The sequence below is a fragment of the Zingiber officinale genome, chromosome 1B, assembly GCF_018446385.1.
Source record: "Zingiber officinale cultivar Zhangliang chromosome 1B, Zo_v1.1, whole genome shotgun sequence".
NCBI lineage: Eukaryota > Viridiplantae > Streptophyta > Magnoliopsida > Zingiberales > Zingiberaceae > Zingiber > Zingiber officinale.
The window spans coordinates 143008258-143026831 of NC_055986.1; the positions used below are offsets into that span (position 1 = coordinate 143008258).

Genomic DNA, 18574 nt, shown 5'->3' on the forward strand with positions numbered 1-18574 from the left:
ATATATTCATTTTTTACCATAATAGTAAAGCCTCTCTTTCATTGTGGGACCCCACTAAAATCTACACTTCGCGTTTCCATTCACAGTTTTCTAACCCATCCAAATCACAAGTCGTGCAATTTTTTCTGAGGTCGACGCACGCTAATCTTGCCGCAACTCGTGCAAGCAAAAAAACGTATCCAAAATTCGCTACTATGGTTTTAAAAAAAAGCTCCTTATTCTTCTTTCAAAAGGAAAAAAAAAAGAGACAATTTGGCAACAACCATAAGCGAGCTCATTAAAGCAACAAGGAAATCAATCATTTAGGGCTAGTACTTCCTGAGGTGAACTCGTCTTCAACCATTGAAAAGGGAAAAAAAAGGTTAAGACAATCACGACTACAGAAGCAGCGTATATGGATGCTTTACTAACGCAAAGGGAGAGGGCTCAACGAAGAGAGCAATGCGGCGAGGCTTGCAGTTGTTCTCGGGGTCCTCCAGCAGGGGAGGCATCTCCTCGTCCCCCACCAGCGCCTCCTTGATCTCCTCGATGACAGCATATTCTTGTGAGAGGAATGAATCCTGACGCGAGCAGTTGCGTCTTGATATCTTCTGTTGTCACGACTTAACACACGAAAACTTGGTTTATGTGTCATTAGCGACAATGACGTAGGCAGCACCTTCTAAATCAAATAGGACGGTTGAAAGCATGGCGAATATGCTTGACACATAGGAAAATTTTAATAGCTTTTAGCAACAATGCTTTCAATTCATAGCGTGAATTGGCTTTGATAGTCAGAACACATTCTTTCTTTTAATATTAGGCTTCGTTATCAATTCACTTAAATCATATCGTCTTATTATTACTCTTATTTTGGAAAAAAATAGAGCAAATCACAAAACAACGTGAAGAACAGCATTAGGTATGAAGAGGTTTCGATTTATATCTATAATCATGTGCAATTTGAATTTCCAAAAAAAAAAAATCTTACAACAAATAATTTCACTTTTGAAAGTTTATTATTATAATTTTATTAGTTTAATTGGCATGATTAAAAATCATAATAATCCATGCTTTTATAACAGATAACACAAATAATTAACATGATCTATTTAGGAACGATTAGTTTGTGCCATGCATCTTCCCTCTGCCTTTGTTCATCTCACATTCAATTCCCCTCCCACGCTCCCTACAGCAATATTTAATCCCTAATTTTAGTAAATAATCTCGACAAAAACTAACCGTTTTATGATTTCTCTCTACGCTTTCCTCTCCCAACCCCACAAATACGAGGTGACCGTTAATTACTTCTTCACCTCTCTGTTATTGCATGCAACTCCATCGTTTCCCCTGCATAAACAAATTAATCGGCTTCTTCGTTGTGCTTCGGAATCGATGAGATCGGCAGGTAGATAGACTCCTCGATTCATTAATTCATTAATTAATTAGATGGATTCTCAATAATCTTCTTAATTCTTTTATTTTTGAAGCTGACATGAAAACCAAAGCTACAACAGAAGAACCTAATTCATTCGATCACAACAAGCAAGCTGCTGATTCAAGAACCAACTCTTCTGCGACTGGAAATGGCAGCACTTCGAAACCATCACGTAACAAGAGAAATACTGATCAGCCGATCTCCAAGTCCTCCGGCACAGGCAACGTCGCCGACGCGGCCGCCAAAGCGCCATGTTCATCAAGCCCGAAACAACACCAAGCAAATAACGCTTCCAGCAGGTTACCTATGATTTCCGAGAGCGCCTCTACCTCCACCTCCGCAAATTCGGCGACGACGACCTCCACGACGACTACAATGGCCGCGGGCGCCGCCAAGAGCAGCGACGCGAAGCTGAGCGACTCCGTCAGCCATGGCAGCAACAGTAGCAACCGAAGCGACAGCATTGACAGCGTCGCTTCCACCCACATAAGGCGCCACACCGGGGGCGACTGCCGGTGGGAGGCCATTCAGTCGGCCAACGCCAAGGAGTCCCCTATCGGTATCGGCCATTTCAGACTGCTGAAACGCCTGGGCTACGGCGACATCGGCAGCGTGTATCTCGTCGAGCTCAGAGGAACCGGTGCCTACTTCGCCATGAAAGTGATGGACAAGGCGTCGATCATTAGCAGGAACAAGCTCCTCCGAGCTCAAACCGAGAGGGAAATCCTTAGCATGCTCGATCACCCCTTCTTGCCGACTCTGTATTCTCACTTCGAGACGGAAAAGTTCTATTGCTTGGTGATGGAGTACTGCAGCGGCGGCAATCTCCATTCTCTCCGGCAGAAGCAACCTAACAAGCATTTCACGGAACAAGCTGCGAGGTTTCATATCCCAGTTGTTATGGCATTTGTGTGACAGGCATATATCAAACTAGCATTTGTTCTGTTTCTCAAACAGATTCTATGCATCGGAGGTGCTGCTGGCGCTGGAGTACTTGCATATGTTGGGGGTTGTGTACAGAGACTTGAAGCCGGAGAACGTGCTGGTGAGAGAGGAAGGCCACATCATGCTCTCCGATTTCGACCTCTCCCTGCGCTGCTCCGTCGATCCCACGCTCGTCAAATCATCGTCGCGCTCGAGCAGCAGCGAGGCTGGCAACGCCTCGATGATCGAAGGCGACCAGACTGTGCAGAGCTGCATTCAGCCGTCGTCCTTCTTCCCTCGCATCCTCCCCAAGAAGAATCGCAAGTCCAAGTCCGATTTCGGAGTCGGCAGCAGCAATAACAACAACAACGGGAACGCGGACTTGGAGTTCATGGCGGAGCCGACGAACGCGCGGTCGATGTCGTTCGTGGGGACGCACGAGTACCTGGCTCCGGAGATCATCCGCGGCGAGGGGCATGGCAGCGCCGTGGACTGGTGGACCTTCGGCATCTTCCTGTATGAGCTGCTGCATGGGACGACGCCGTTCAAGGGCTCCGGTAACAGGGCCACGCTTAACAACGTGGTCGGGCAGCCGCTGAGGTTCCCGGAGACGCCGCTGGCGAGCTTGGTTGCTCGGGATCTGATACAGGGGCTGCTGGTGAAGGATCCGAAGAGGAGGATCGCGTACCTCAGAGGGGCGACGGAGATCAAGCAGCATCCCTTCTTCGAGGGGATCAATTGGGCTCTGGTGCGGAGCATTACGCCTCCACACGTTCCTGACCCAGTCAACTTTAGTCAGTTTGCGAGCAAAGAGAAGAAGAGCGCCGATGGTGGACTTTCAGGTGGGAACAAAGGCAATCCCAACGACTCGTCGTATCATGATTTTGAGTATTTTTAGGATCACATATTGTGAAATTTATTTTATTTTATTTTATTCTTTTGTGATATACTGACTGAGAATTTTACGTAAACAAAAGCGCGAATATTAAATTTATGAGTCAGATAGCATCACATTCAATTGTTAAGGAACTTTTGGCACTGCCAATGCAAGTAATTTCAATGCATTGTTCTCATGTTCTCGTCGAGATAAAAGGGGATACTTTAACATCCTCCTGGTCAAACTGATCATCACATTTAGCATATTTATGATTTTAACAATTACAAACTGTAACTGAACTTCGATAATATTATTGGTTGCCTTGATGATGATGTGAGCTTCTCCGATGATGCCTGTATTAGGAATTAGCCAGTTCATATGTGCCAGCTGCGGATAATGTACATTGTTTTGGGGTGTTTCTTTTAGCTTCTGATACCCTTCAACTCAAAAGGATCGATCAACCAGTGGGGCCGTGGTTTGCAATATATAGTTTTTTATAACTGAGCATGGTGACAAGTCAGGGAAAAGCCAGGATGAGCAACACAAAAAGAAAGTATAAATCTGAAAGGAAATAATTTTGCACAAGAATGAAGTTTTGAAAAATGATAAATACACACAAAAAAACATCAGAACTACAATGACAAAAATACATATATATCAAAAGAAACCTTAAAAGGACCATCACTGATTCTACATGCTCCACAAACTATTAGCAGTAGGTTTACTTTGCTTTGTTTTTCGCCATACTAAGGAGGTCACCGAATAGTTTATCCTCTGCCTTCGGCATCTTGTTCATTGGTTGCAAGTAAGAGGGCACTGAATTCGTATTAGTCTTATTGACAAGCATGTGATTATCTTGCACAGAAAGTCCATGCATCATCTGCGAAAGTTCATGTGGATTAGAATAGCCGCCATATGCGGCACCTCCCGAAGCAGAGAATTGAGATGCTGGTTGCTTCGAATACCCACCATAACCAGTCAACTGATTGCTGTAGAGAGCTTGCTGACTAATGGTAGGCATATGACTACCATATACCTGCTGTGGATAGATAGCACTCATCTGGCCATTTTGCATTGGTGCATACATGCCAACATATTGATTGTTCTGGACAAGCTGTGGCTGCAGACCTCCAAATTGATGGCCTGCCATAACTTGCTGATGCATTACTTGAGGGCCTACCATAACTTGCTGATGCATTACCCCCATAAAACCACCACTGGGCATTGGTTGGGAAATTTGGGGTGGAAAGCTTCCAGATTGGCCAGTTGGCCCAGGTAATGAGGTGTTACCTGCAAACTGACCATGTTGTAGCAGTTGAGGCTGCAAAACAGGGAAGAGACTGGATGGAGCAGATTGAGCTTCCCAAGGTGCTAGAAGAAGAACTTCGCTTTGGTTATTTACATTATAACCTTGTGCTGGCTGCTGGGATGAAAAGTCTGTAGGGACTTTGTTGGTCAATATAGTATTTGTTTGCTTGAGTTGTGCAGGCTGTTGTATTTGCTGAGGATTCACCTGGAGTGGTGTTGCAGAAGTATAAGCCGGCAGGGCAGACAATGCCAATTGGGAATCAGATGGCCTTGGGGGATTGCTACTGTTCACTTCAGTATTGGCATTTGAAAACATGTCCGCAAGGGCTCGGATGTTTTGGTTTGACGGAGAATTACTCAGTGATTCGCTGATAGGTACCAAGGTTAGATTCTCATTTTTGGGTTTATTGTAATCTTCGCCGCTGAGAAAGTCAATTGTTGGGTCAATTATAGCTAAAGAAGTTGCCGAACCATTGAGGGCTGGAGGAGCAGGTAACGATAATTGCTGAAGTGGAGGTTTGTCACTGGCTATCGTGCTTGTATTTGACCTACATCACATGCATTAAAAACTCATCATGCTAAATATGTAATCATAAGCAGTATTTTCTCAAGCCGCTAGGAAGTGCCAGTTCCTAAGCACAAGTAGGGGTGGGTATCCAAAGTCAAAATCCCAAAAAAAACAGATTTTTGGACAAAAGCCAATTTGCAGAAAATTTAGAAAAATCAATTTATCGGAGTGTCAATTTGATTTTGATTCAAAAAAAAGAAAAAAAATTTCCTTGCAATTTGGCACAGTCATCAACGGATAGAACAAAAATGATACCAATAAAATTATAGAATATATTTATGTATGCTAAATATAATAGATATAATAGACCTAGTCCCTTCCCTAATCATAAAAAAATAAATATATATGATCAATTAGTTGGGCGCAAAGATAATGCATATCTGGTTGTAATCCCCTTTGGAATACAAATTAACAATAGATTTTCTACTCGGTAGTAGAGTCAAACCTATTCTACCTCCACAGTCAGCCACTACCACTTTGTGAAACATGGTAACTTGGTAAACACAATGGATAGGATAAAAATATATATATATATATATATATATATAAGTTGTAATCCTCCTCAAGATACAAATATAATAACGGAAGCCTTATTCTCCACTTGGTATTCAAAACCCTATTCTAACTCCACAGTTGCCACCACCGCTCCCTTTGTTGTTCTCCTCACTCTTTTGAATATTGTTGTGGAACCTTTTATTCTACCTATTGTGTATTACCTAAGACATTTGACTCTCCTGTTAGTCCTCTTATTCACAACCCCTTACTAGTGGCATCAACATCTTGATTATCCATTTGCACTTATAATAAATGAGTTTGTCAGGTTTGCAGCCTCGCTAACTAAGTTCCCATGTGAAATATGTGAGCTTAATAAACATCACCTTTTCCTTTTAACATTCACGGGCAACTTGTGACATTGGTCAAGTTCATTATGTTGTTTAGGGACTAGTCCTATTTACAGTAATAGTGGTTCATGTCATCTTTTTTACCTTTCTTAATGTCTAATCTTGTGAGATATGATTCTATGTATCAAAAACTCAAGATGTCTAATGTTTTCAAAATATTCTAAAACAAAGACAATTTGTTATTTATACCATATGTTACAAACTGAGAATGCTCTTGCATACATTTAAGCAATCTTTACTTGTCTCAAACGAGTAGTGTTATTGCAAGAATGATCATCAACTTAATCCTGCATACATATGATGCTATATAAATTATACCCTAAATAATATTGAGGAATCTCATACAAATAGTATTGTTGAGTTGTGCTTAATAGCTCTTAATCTATTGGTGTTGTTGACCACAAGAATGGCCATCCACTCAATCCTGCATATATATATATATATATGATGTTTCATATACTTCTAACCTAAATAATATTGTGGAGATGCAATTCTCACCTAAAGTTATTAATCTTGTTCCTTTTTAATACTCAGTGGTAGAACACCTTTTGCATGTCTTATCTTCAACAAATTGTCTTTTCTTTACATCTAAGAGTTTTTAAACAAACATAGCCCTGATCCAATTGCTTCATCTTTATCTGGTACTGACACATCAAAAAAGCTACAGGTGCTAATGTACTAATGTATCTTTATTGTCACAGTTTTTTGAGACTAGACTATTTATTAAGTTTTTCATCATTTGCTTTCTGACTTCATATCACTTCATAGCTAACTCATTCTACCTCCCTTGGAAGAAATGCACTGCTCCACTATAAGTGTATTGTTCGCCTAGTGAGATACCTTTATTAGATTTCAACTGCGAAAATAATTCCATCCATTGAAACTCCATCTTTGCTAAGTTTTCATCTGACTTTGCCTTTTGCTCTGAAACAATGGCAAGCACACTTCCATTAAGCATTCTATTACGGTACCAGTTTTCTTGATATAATGATTACACACGAGTATCGTGTTACTCAAAAATATCAGTATCACATTGATTAATTACATACACTTTAAACTACTTAAAGTATGTAAAGCATTTAGACTCCTGGATTTTGTTTTTTCTTTTACTTTTGTCCAAACCATGCATATAAAAATCTACACGAAGAATGATAACAAGAGATTTGATATTTATCGTTAAGTGCATTTTTTAGCTTCTTGGGCCTTTGAGAAGGTATGTGCCATAGTATTTTAGGTAAAATGTCTTCCCCTCAACCATTAAATGCATCTAGAGTACAGATTCTAGGGACAAGGCACACCTTTTAATAACACTTATCACAATTCACAACTAGTAAATCTTACTGGAAACTAACGCAGAGGAAAAGGTTAGAAATAATAGATTTGGCAACTGAAAGTAAACACCATACTTTTGCGATGAATTTGTTAAGAGAAATGGGAAGGGCAGAATCATTTACCGTTGACCTGTCTCTTTGTTTTCTGTTGAATCATCAAGATCTACAAGTGCCTGAAGGGATATGGACTTCGCCACCTGGACAGCTATCCCTGCAGCAATAGAATCATGTTTTGCAAGTACGCGCTCCAAGTCATCATTGAGGGCAAGTGCTTGACCGAGTAACTCCTCGTCTCTATTATAAATAGCAAAACAGGTAAATTAGCCAAAATGCAATGTTCCTAATCTTTTCAAACTGGTATGAGGAAACAAACTGAATAAACTTTATGAGTATATTCTAATATAGAGAAAAGAATCTGGCTCAGAATCTAGACAAATCCTTCGAAGTAGTTGGCATGAACATGAGTGTGCAGAAGACTAGGCATGAACAAAAGTCATCATGGCTGAACAATTATATATGGGCCAAACTTGCAAAGAACCAGATATGCAATCTTCAAGCAGACATTTGAGATCCTATCTTGCTCAGACCCAAATACAAGAGGATCAGACAATAATATGGATCTAGATGGCAGACCTTTTTTCAATAAAAGAATTCTTTACACCTGGTCAGTAGGAGAGTCGGTACCAGAGAAAGAATGGTAGATAAAGTGTCAAAGTAACATACTAAACTCCAACATAATTGTCATTTGAGACCAAGTTCCACTGCTGTCTTCAATCGAAGCCTTCAACTTATACACCTTGCTTCTCCTTATTGCAAACACCTCTTGAGATTCATTGCTGGTCTCCACCTCCAATCAACCCATTATGGTCATTTCCGACAATCATTCAGAATCCCTCTAAGGTATCAAAATTTCTAAGTAAAACTCAGATAATGATTCTGATTTGAATCGGTCTATTTTAATTGATTTCCTAAACTATGGATCAAAAGCCTTAGTTGAGATGCAATAGAAAAATTGAGACATCTAAAGGGCCAAAGAAATCTAAATTCCATCTAGGTACCCTTTCACAAAGAAAATATCAAAGTAGAGGAAATTGCAGGCACAACATACAAGGTTTTGTTAATGAGCTGCACCACTCTCTGCTTGTAAGTATGGCACTGATCAACGAGGTCCACAATTACTTCCTGCTTGAGCCCCTAAATATAAGAATTAGAACACATGCAGTTAATTTTCTGCCAAGAGATCATGTCCAATATCAAGAGAATAAGAAATAAATTTAATCTTTAAGACAGCACTTAATTTAGTACCAAGTTCAACATGACTAGAAAAAATATCACTAAATTATTCAGCATACTAACCAAGCATAACCTAGTTGATACATAATGCTCTATGGTTCAAAATAAAGAAAAGAATGTTCCATATTATTAACAAAACAAAAAGATTTTGTTCTAAATTCCAGTGTCCAATTGCTGATACCTCTCTGTTTCCAGAATCTATAGCATTCAGCATCTCAGAAAGAACATCCATGAGGCCACGAGCATTTTGAATTTCAGCTATGCTGCAAATTTTAAAATGCAATTAGTCTTGCAGCAGTTTTAACACACCAGAAAACAGTATGGAGCAAGAAACTGAAGTAAACATTTATGGGAAAAAATGGTCTTCAATTAAACGTATTTAAATGGTTGATAAGTTTTTAGAAGGGTCACAAAGAACAAAGAGGCGTTTGCGATTTTTTGGAGAGGTTGTGTCACCGACAAGTCACACATTTGTTTACAAGCATATATAATTTCCCATTTACATATCAATTTAAGGTCATTTTACATGCACTGTATGTGTAAGAACTATTGAAAAATCACCATCAAAACATGAGTGGCGCACATTAATCTTCATCTGTGCATGGAGACATGAAATTAAATGTAAACTACGCTTAGGGAATGATAATGGCATAATTTGTTATAAATTGGATGTGAATTCACAGAGTATACTTCATGTGACATAGGTGATTAGTATAATAAACAGTTAAAACAGAGAAAAAGATAGGTGTTCTCCCTCTTTGGCTGAGTTATATTAACATAAAGACTTGTATATTTAACGTTGGAGTTTTTATCTATCGGTAAAAAAAAATGACGCCGAAACTATACAGTTCTTGCAAGCACAATCTTCTATAGAAACACAACAGAGAAAATACAAGGGTTGTGCAAACACCTCAAAGCAGGCAAATCAGCTCCGGCCGAAGGATCAAGAACTTCATGAAAATTGACACTCTGTCCAGATGGAGGATACAAGCCCAAAGGTTCCTTTTGTGGAGTGAATGTAGGGGCAGACCTCCCAGCTCTCTGAGGAAATACAGCTCCAGCTTGCTGAAACACAGATATAAAAAAGAGACTAAGAAAACCAACAACTAAAATATGTTAACAGAGAATTGAGATGAGTGGGATAACTCTAATGACACAAAATTATCAATTTAGCAACTCTTCTGGGAGTCAAATATGCAGTTGAACTTGAAATTGACAGACAAGATAATACTTTTCTGATACACAGTAAAGATCTGATGTGCAATATAGCAGTTGTGAACAAGAACAGATCAGGGAATGACTCATTGAGACTTTAATTGTCTTACTGTATAACAAGAAAAATGTTCTGTCATCCTTTCCCTTTTACATCTAGTACAATTTTTGGCTGTGTTTTCACTTTCTATCCAGTGTAGTTTTTGGTTAAATTCATCATCATTACCAATTCATGTTACTCCAACTAACTATTTAGAGTTAACTACATCGATTGTATCCCTCTACCAAACTCGATCGAAAGCTATATCACTAGTAATTTTCAGATATCTTTACTCATTTTCTTATGTCATTCACAGGAGTTGTCATTGTTCTTCCTACACCCTTTAGGCCTTTACATGTTTAGCTATCAACTCAATTCGTCTAACTATACAACATATTAATTGCCTTTGAACATATCTAACCATGATAACAATTTTATTATACATTTAATTATCTACGCCTAATTGTTGTTGAATAATAGTATATTTCTACTTTAACACTCTCATATATTCATTTCAACATTTTCATCGCTACTTAAATTGACGTTTTGTAGATATTGCTTTCTAATTACCCTACACTTTAATCCACAAAGTATAGATGATACTACAATGTTGCTAAATTTTTCTTGTAGACTTGAAGGTACATGATAATGATACAAGATTCCAATGATTCGTTAAAGTCAATGATATCTTCATCAATATCTCCTTATCAAATAAAAATTCCAAAGCTATCTAAAACCTTAGCAAAAATTTTGTATTCATCCAATTCAATATCTCATTGAGCCATGTCTCACTATCTAGCCAGAAAATGTTGTCACCCTTTCCTCATTTCCATCTAGTACAGTTTGTGGCCATGCTTTCATCCACTGTAGTTTTTAGTTAAATTCAGCATCAGTATCAAGTCGTGTTAGGTTCCAATTATTTAGAGTTGGCTAAATCTATTGTATTCCTCTACCAAACTCTATCAGATGATATACCACTAGTAATTTTCGAATCTCTTTATTCATTTTTTATGTTGTTACCAAGAGTCCTCATTGGTTTTCCTGTAACTTTTTTGTCTTCAACTATAATCAACACAACTTGTCTAACTACACAACACATTAATTGCCTTTGAACATATAACCATGTTAACATTTTTATTACACATTTTATTATCAATTGAGATTACACTTAATTGTTCCTGTAGAATTTTTTTTCATTTTAACATAATCTCACAAATTCATTTCAAAATTCTCATGATATATTGAGGTTTTATACATATTGCTTACTAATAGCCCAACACTATAATTTACAAATATGATAAATTATGGTACAATATTAATAAATTTTCTTTTAGCAGTGGAGGTACACAATGATCATACAAGATTTCAAAAGCTCATTTAAATTTCAATATCAATTATTTATGTATTCAATGATATCTTCGTCAATATCTCCCTGTCGAATAAAGAATCCAAAGTTATCTAAACTAAAACACATGCAATAATTTCATATTCATCCAACAAAGGTTGTTCTCCAATTGTTTTATTAAACTAATTTTTTAACCAGATTTGAAATTAGTGTCATGTTGGAGTTTCAGTCTAGTTTCCTTGCTGTGTTGTGCCAACACATTGCATGTCATCACACTTCCAAGTGTTATGCAAGAGATTCAAATAAGCTTTAATCTCATACTCTTCAAATATAAGTGTATATCAATTAAAAGTAATTTAAATTAAAATTTCAGAGTAATAAGTTATAAAATATTATTGACATCTCAATTATTTATTACACCTAGTTAATATCAAAGTGATGCTATGCATTGGAAGAGCGCAAGAATTAAAGTACCATTCCATGCAAAAGTTACGATCCCTAGCCGAAATAGTATCATTTCATCACCATGTTGTGTCAACACTCAAACCTCTTCAGTTAGTCCTTATATCATTTCACATAGGTCTATTTACTTCTTTAAAAACTATATTTAATTGAACTAAAAATTTATTGTAGAACCATATTTTTTTTAAAAAAAAATAATGTGTTAAAATGAGCCAAGATGAATTCATATGGATTTTACTCATTTAAATCACTTTCACTTGGCTAATCAATTTTTAATATGTGTATATCATTAGATAGTTGAATTAAAATGCAGATAAGTTCTACAAATTTTACTTTTATAATCTTCCTCCACTTAACTTGTTACTCCTGAAAATTAAAAAAAATTAAAAAAAGTATAAAAATTGAATAATCAATAGAATTAGTATTTTAAAACGATTAGTAACAAATTTTTTTGAATAGTCATGATGCATGGCAAAGCGTGCCAAGAGTTGGTACAACAAACATGGGCAACTCAAGAGAAATTAATTGTGTTGACCTGTATAGGATTTGGGTAATTTACTAGAGGTTCTACTGTGTCACCCAACACAATGAAACAAGATTTCAAACCATGGCTTTAGATATTCAATTTGTGTCGCTTAATTTTAAACCTTTAGTTTATAAAATCTCACGATTAAAATTTCGTGATTAATTTCTTAATAATCTCATCAATTAACACAATATCAATTGTAAAGTAAACAAAATTAAATTTCATAAGTTATCAAAAAAATGTTTGAAATCACATGGAAAACATTAGAATATGGAAAGAGTAACTGCTAGCACACATATATTAGGCCAACATTTAACACATTTCGAAAATTGGAAGGGCATTATGTCCTATGAATCCATTTTTTCAGTTTCTGGCGTCCAGAGGGAAAAAAAATGACTAAAGCAACTTAAAAGTCAATAAGTACTTCGGAGTGCTAAAGCTTATTTGCAGCTAGATAAATGAATATATCAAGTTTACCAACAATTCTTGATATGCGGCATTATATTGGGGGCACCGCCCACCAAGAGCCTCTTGCCAAGTGTCAATTAGAACTAATATCTTTTCTTGGACTTGTGGATCTGGCTGTAAATTGGAAAATCTCATGATTTGAAGGAGAAATATTTTGAAACTTAAATCCATACATTACATCAAAGTTTTAACCTTCCTCTTTACAATTTTGACCATCTTGCGTAGAACATCTTTCTCAGCAACATACATGTGGACAATATCACCACAATTTTTTATCACTGTCTCCAGCAGCTGTCAGATCAGGTCAAAATAAAGACTTGCATTACAAAAACAAACATGCAGAAATGTGAAAGCTGCAACAAAATAACAATATGAGATAAATAAATTTATCGATAAAATGGAAATTAGCCTAGATATACAGTGTGCAGCTCATGGAGTTTATCCTTAAACAAACATAAACATAAAAGAGAAACCGTGGACAAAACATTAGCATTTCGATTGATTGATTCTGTTCAAAAATTAACTCTTCTGAAACCTTGAGAGCAGTATGAACTACTTTTCTCCTTTTATTGTAGTATTTCTAGAAGCATTGATCCAAGTCAAAAAGAAAAGGTCAAAAGTCTAGGCCACTCTCTTATGATGAATTTGAATCACACATGTTGAAGAATTAATAAACAACTAGCAGTTGTCCTGATCCTCATTGAACAAACTTTAATATCTGATTCTTAGTATAGATGTGTACTACTAAGATTACAAAAAATTATAATTATAGACCAACAGTCTAATCAATCCAAACCCAGATATTTTAGCATTTGTTATAAGTGAAAACAATTCATTTGTCAAGACAAGAAAGTTTGAACTTTCTGGAAGTTAATTAGACATTAAACTCTCAACTTCAGTTCATACTCCATTGTCCGTTGTTTAAACCTCAAATTAAATTGCCATAATTTAATTCCCACCAATTATCTTAAATAGAATTCCTAGGTGTATCCAAAATCAAGAGACCAAATCAAGGTTAAAAATCTCGAGCCATGCCAAAGTTTTGGTTCGGTCTTTGACTAGAACGATAATGTTTCAATTTCATGTTAATGTTTTGATGCATGGTGTCAACAATGGATAGAAATTGAAGAAGAAGATGAAGCATAGGAAGGAGACATTGTCTATAACAACCATGATTTTAAATCTTATACCATATCGGTAAATTATTGAAACTCGATATCATTCACCATAGATAATGTCACCTCTCTTTGTTTCATCTCCTTCATCCTTGATCCTTCAACCTCCAATCTATCACTAACACCATGCATCGGAATGTCGACACAATACTGGACCAATATCTTTCTGGTCAAATACCAAAATTGCAAGAATGACTCGAGATTTTAAACCTTGGTGTCGAGTGGTATTGAGTTTCGGTGATTTACTGGAACAATACGTTTCACCCAGCATAGTATGATATCTCAAACCATGGACCAAATATGCAATGAAATTTTAGAAAATTATTGACAAGAGTGCAAGTGTTACCATAGATCCAAAAAAACTAAGAAAAGATAAAAATGTCAAGATGTGAATTAAAGTTAAGGGGATAGAATAAAATATGACTCATAGTCTTAAGGATTATCCAATTTAAATGAAATGCATATCAAAGATCCACAATCAACAGATTGAATAAAATCATTATTGATGCATGTCTAAACAAGAAATTGATATGCAAATTTAGGGGAAGCACTAATGCCTGGACAAAATAAATGATTTATTATGTCACAAACAAAAGATTAAATCTAGTATATCTACCAACTAATGATAAACTGATATACTTCTAGTTTTTCTGATAAATGATTTCATGCTCCAACTGATATTTTGCCTGTTTAAAATTCAAATGAATCTACAGTTAAATACGTTTGCAAGAATCAGTCAACTTCAAGATCTTTTTTAAGGGAAAAGGAAAAAAAAAAAGCTAGAAAAGTCAAATCAGATAATCGATGATTTTGCAATCAAGAAACAGTATCAGAGTCTAATTTAATTATATTTACCAAAGTCAACCTGAACCAATACATGCATCCTTAGTGCAATTAAGTGTAGGTCAAATTAGGTAATTCTGCACTTCAACACTCATGTAAGGGGTTGAAGAATCATGCCTTTGCAAACAGATTGAACCAATACAGATCTGGGGGCAGTATATATCAAGTTATGCACCTTCATCTTTATGTCTAGAGACCATTGTCATTCACAAGATCACTTTGCCAATACAAATAAGAGGTACACCCTATAATACAAATAGGAGAAAGAAAAAAGATACCCACATAAGGACAATAAGATAAACAATTGCCATAAATAGAATTCCATTATTAGGATCAAACACAACAACCACATTTAGTTATGAGACAACCAAAAATGGATACTCATTAAAAAGATAGATATTAAATCACCACCTGTGCGGCAACATAAATATCGTCCCTCAAGCGCAATTTCAAAAGTGGAGAAAACATGTGCTAGTTTTATACTTACTGTTAGTGCAAGTAGCTGAACTCTAGGATTTTTATGACCAATGCGCCTCTTGAGTCCTTTGATAACTTCCTTTGCCTGCCTGATAAGATTACAACCAATGTTAAGTTAGTGTTAGAGAGGTTCTAACTATAACAACGAAATCACTCAATAAACAATGTAAAGAAAGTCCAACCAGCCATATAAGCAAAATCGTGCAGCAAAGATTTGAATTATGGTTAAGTATGGCTTTGATAACCATTCTGTCGGCATTATGTTGTTAATCCATACTACTTCATAATCTACTTTAGGTTTTTATTTTAGAAGAACTATCATGCCACAAATGAAAATAATTAAAATAAAAAAGTTCATGTACTAAATCTATTAGGTTGATTGGCATCCACTAATTCACAATGGTTCCTTGTTTCTAAAGTACATGAATTTTGTCCCATTGATAAAATAGTCATTTTTAAGGAATTTGTGGCCATGTAACATGGAAAAGCACCAAAAAGTTGAACAATATATAACCTAGAAACTTGACACTACGAACAAAATTAAGCATGGTTCAAATGTTGGAAAACATGGTTCAAATGTTGGATGATGATTAGCTCAAGGAATAAGTTTATAGATTCAGGTCAGATTTGGTGAATTTTATTAGAGAAATAGGGACCTAGAAGATATAAACCGGGTGTGTTTTATGCTTTTCTAGTCAATAAAGCAGAGATGAGAATGTTAAAATGGATGTGTGAGGTTATGAGAGCAATTGAGTGTTAGCTCCAATAGATGATAAAATGAGAAAGTAAATTAATATGATATGGGCATATTCAAAGGCAACCAATAGAGTTTTTAGTTAGACGGATTATATCAATTAAAGTTGAAAAATCTGAGTAAAGAAAACTGAAGAACACTCTCTTTAATATAACTAAATATTGTATAATAGGACAGAGTATTGCTAGTGATATAGTTTGCAACTTCCATAGAGTATAGTGGCAAGATAAGGTTCATGTAGTCAACTACAAGTAGTTGAGAGTAATGGCTTGTAGTTCTAACACCAATAGTTTGACTGCAAGTTACAATTATTCTCATTATACACTAACGGTTGACATCACTAATGAAATGTACTGAACAAAATAAATTATTTGGTAAAACAAGAAGACTATTGATGCAATTTATCAATGTTTTTTGTAATGAGTTATTGTTGTAGACAAATAAAATTTTGTGGCTTTCACAAGGCTTTAGATGCATAGTATGATATTGTTTAAAATAGATTCAATATAAAAACAAAATCTAAAAAAATGCCAATTAAGCATAAAAAAAATTACAATGGAGCATTCACATGATATGGTATAGTCAAGTCAAATAAGGAAAAATAAATACAGTCAACAAACATTGCCTTGAATGGAGATCAATCAAGCGAATAATATGTAGGTAGCTGATTCCAAATATTTGGATAAACACAGCTTGATGATGAGGATGATGATCAAACAGTCAACAAATATTAAAGCAAAGAAAGGGTACAAGCAAATAAAATGAAAGTATAAACTTGTTTTATACCAAGTTTTATATCAGCATTACTGGTTTTTCTAAGTGCTTTAATTATCTTTGTCATTATCTTTGAAGCTAGCAATAATAACCAGAGTTGTTAATCTAATTAATTGTAGTGCAGATAGTAGAACTAGCAAGCTAACTCAAACAAGACATGGTGCTCCTATTGTAGCAAAAGGTGATTATGCCCAGATTATGTGAAGGGAGGTAGATCACGGAGTCAGCTTATAGCCTACCGCCAAGTTACTAGGGGGTACACGGTGCTCCTATACATTTAGCCATTAGTTAAATCCTGTGCTGAAATCAACATAATATATAAAACAAATTGTTTAAAGTAGATTGGTGGTGGTGTATAACGCTCCACAAGAAAATCATTAAAAAAAGATTCAAGCTAATTTCTGAATGGATGCTTAAATGCATATTCACTCAACCACAAAGGGATATCTAAAGTAATTTAAATATAGTAAGCTGAAAAAAATGGTTTTTCTTTCAAATGAAGACTAAAATTTGAAGATTTCGTAGTTCAATGTTGACAAGTTCATGAAAGAAATAGAAAAAACAAGTATAACAAGACCTTAGAAAAGGAAGTGTCTGACTGTAGAACATGATACGCATTCCATACAATATTCCAAACAAAAGTTGTATCATTCACCCTACTACCTTTTCTGAAACTCTTTCCAGTTATCATACGAATGCACAAGGAAAACATGAACTGCACAAGTAACTATCCTAACAACTAAATATGAATTGCATGAAGCTGAAATTTAAAGTTTAAAAAAAAAATTATCTTGCCACACACTTGAACATGATGAAGCAAGATATTCAAACCTAAGCATATTCTACTTCCAAGGACTCATCTTGTGTGTCAAACTGTAGTTGAATCTGATCCCATAGGAGAACTTCATATTTATCCTATAAAGTGCATATTCATAAACTTGATTGAGTGAACACTTACTGCCAAAGAAGTACTACTTGCTTGCTAGAGTATCTAAGTTGAAGAACAGATAATAGCTGCGCGCACAAGGATTTTAGGCGTCTCTCTTCCACGAACCATAAATAGCTATCTAAGTTTGAGAAATTCTTATTCGAAGTTACACTGGCTAAAACTCATAAGCTCCTAGAAACTCTATCCTTTTCGCCAAGGAAGACGAAGACCAAGAATGCATGAAGAACAACAAAATTGCAAGAAGACCAAGAATGCAAGAAATTAGCAACAAATAAGTTCCTGAAAAGATTCCAGAAAACAAAAACGCCAAACAAATTAACTATCGCATTGATTCAAAAGTGAATACAGTCAGTGCAACAAACACCGACAACATCTAAGAGCCGCGTACCCAGGATCGCGATTGAGAATATCGCAGATCTGTACGTTCATCGCCCAGTCAGGGCCGATAAGCATATCGCTTGTCGCGCGATCCACCAGCGCGGCAGCCATCGCTTCTTTTCCAAAACCTCGGAATGCGACCGACAAATATCGGGGCGACCACCTAGCGAGATCCGAGCAGATTAAGAACCCAAGAGAACCCGCTGACCCTCGCCTGGGATCGACCCCAAAGCAGAGAAGCGAAGGGAGGAACGAGGAATCCCTCCCTCGAGGAGCAGACAGCGTGCTCGAGCAGACAGCGTGCAGTGGATCTAGTCTCCTTTTCCTTTTCCAGCCGTGGGGTTTGGCCGTCGGATTGACCGCCAGCCAAATAATTTAAATGGTTGAAATTTTATCAATCTATGGCGGGTCCAGACGGACCGAATTGCCTGGACCCGTGATATGCACGGATTGGTGCGGTAGGCATCATCAAAATTTTAAAAATTTAAAATTTGAAACTTTTATATATATATATATACTTTTATCGGTATCTTTGCAATGGGGAGACCTCC

The 18574-nt window shown here is 36.4% G+C and overlaps 2 protein-coding genes across 2 annotated transcripts; one reads left to right on the plus strand and one right to left on the minus strand.

The window, feature by feature from the left end:
- Nucleotides 1-1474: 1474 nt before the first annotated feature.
- On the plus strand, nt 1475-3239 carry LOC122042991 (serine/threonine-protein kinase RHS3-like). The gene is made up of 2 exons (XM_042603412.1): nt 1475-2298; nt 2375-3239. The coding sequence occupies exons 1-2, from the start codon at nt 1475-1477 to the stop codon at nt 3237-3239; spliced, it is 1689 nt and encodes a 562-aa protein (XP_042459346.1).
- A 535-nt stretch (nt 3240-3774) lies between these two features.
- On the minus strand, nt 3775-18372 carry LOC121982885 (TOM1-like protein 9). Its single transcript, XM_042535909.1, has 9 exons — nt 18034-18372; nt 15179-15257; nt 12866-12964; nt 12683-12787; nt 9531-9685; nt 8802-8883; nt 8436-8521; nt 7451-7621; nt 3775-5074 (listed from the first exon to the last, which is right to left on the minus strand). Exons 1-9 carry the CDS (start codon nt 18132-18134, stop codon nt 3940-3942), a joined length of 2013 nt encoding a protein of 670 aa, XP_042391843.1. The 5' UTR covers nt 18135-18372; the 3' UTR covers nt 3775-3939.
- Nucleotides 18373-18574: the final 202 nt, after the last annotated feature.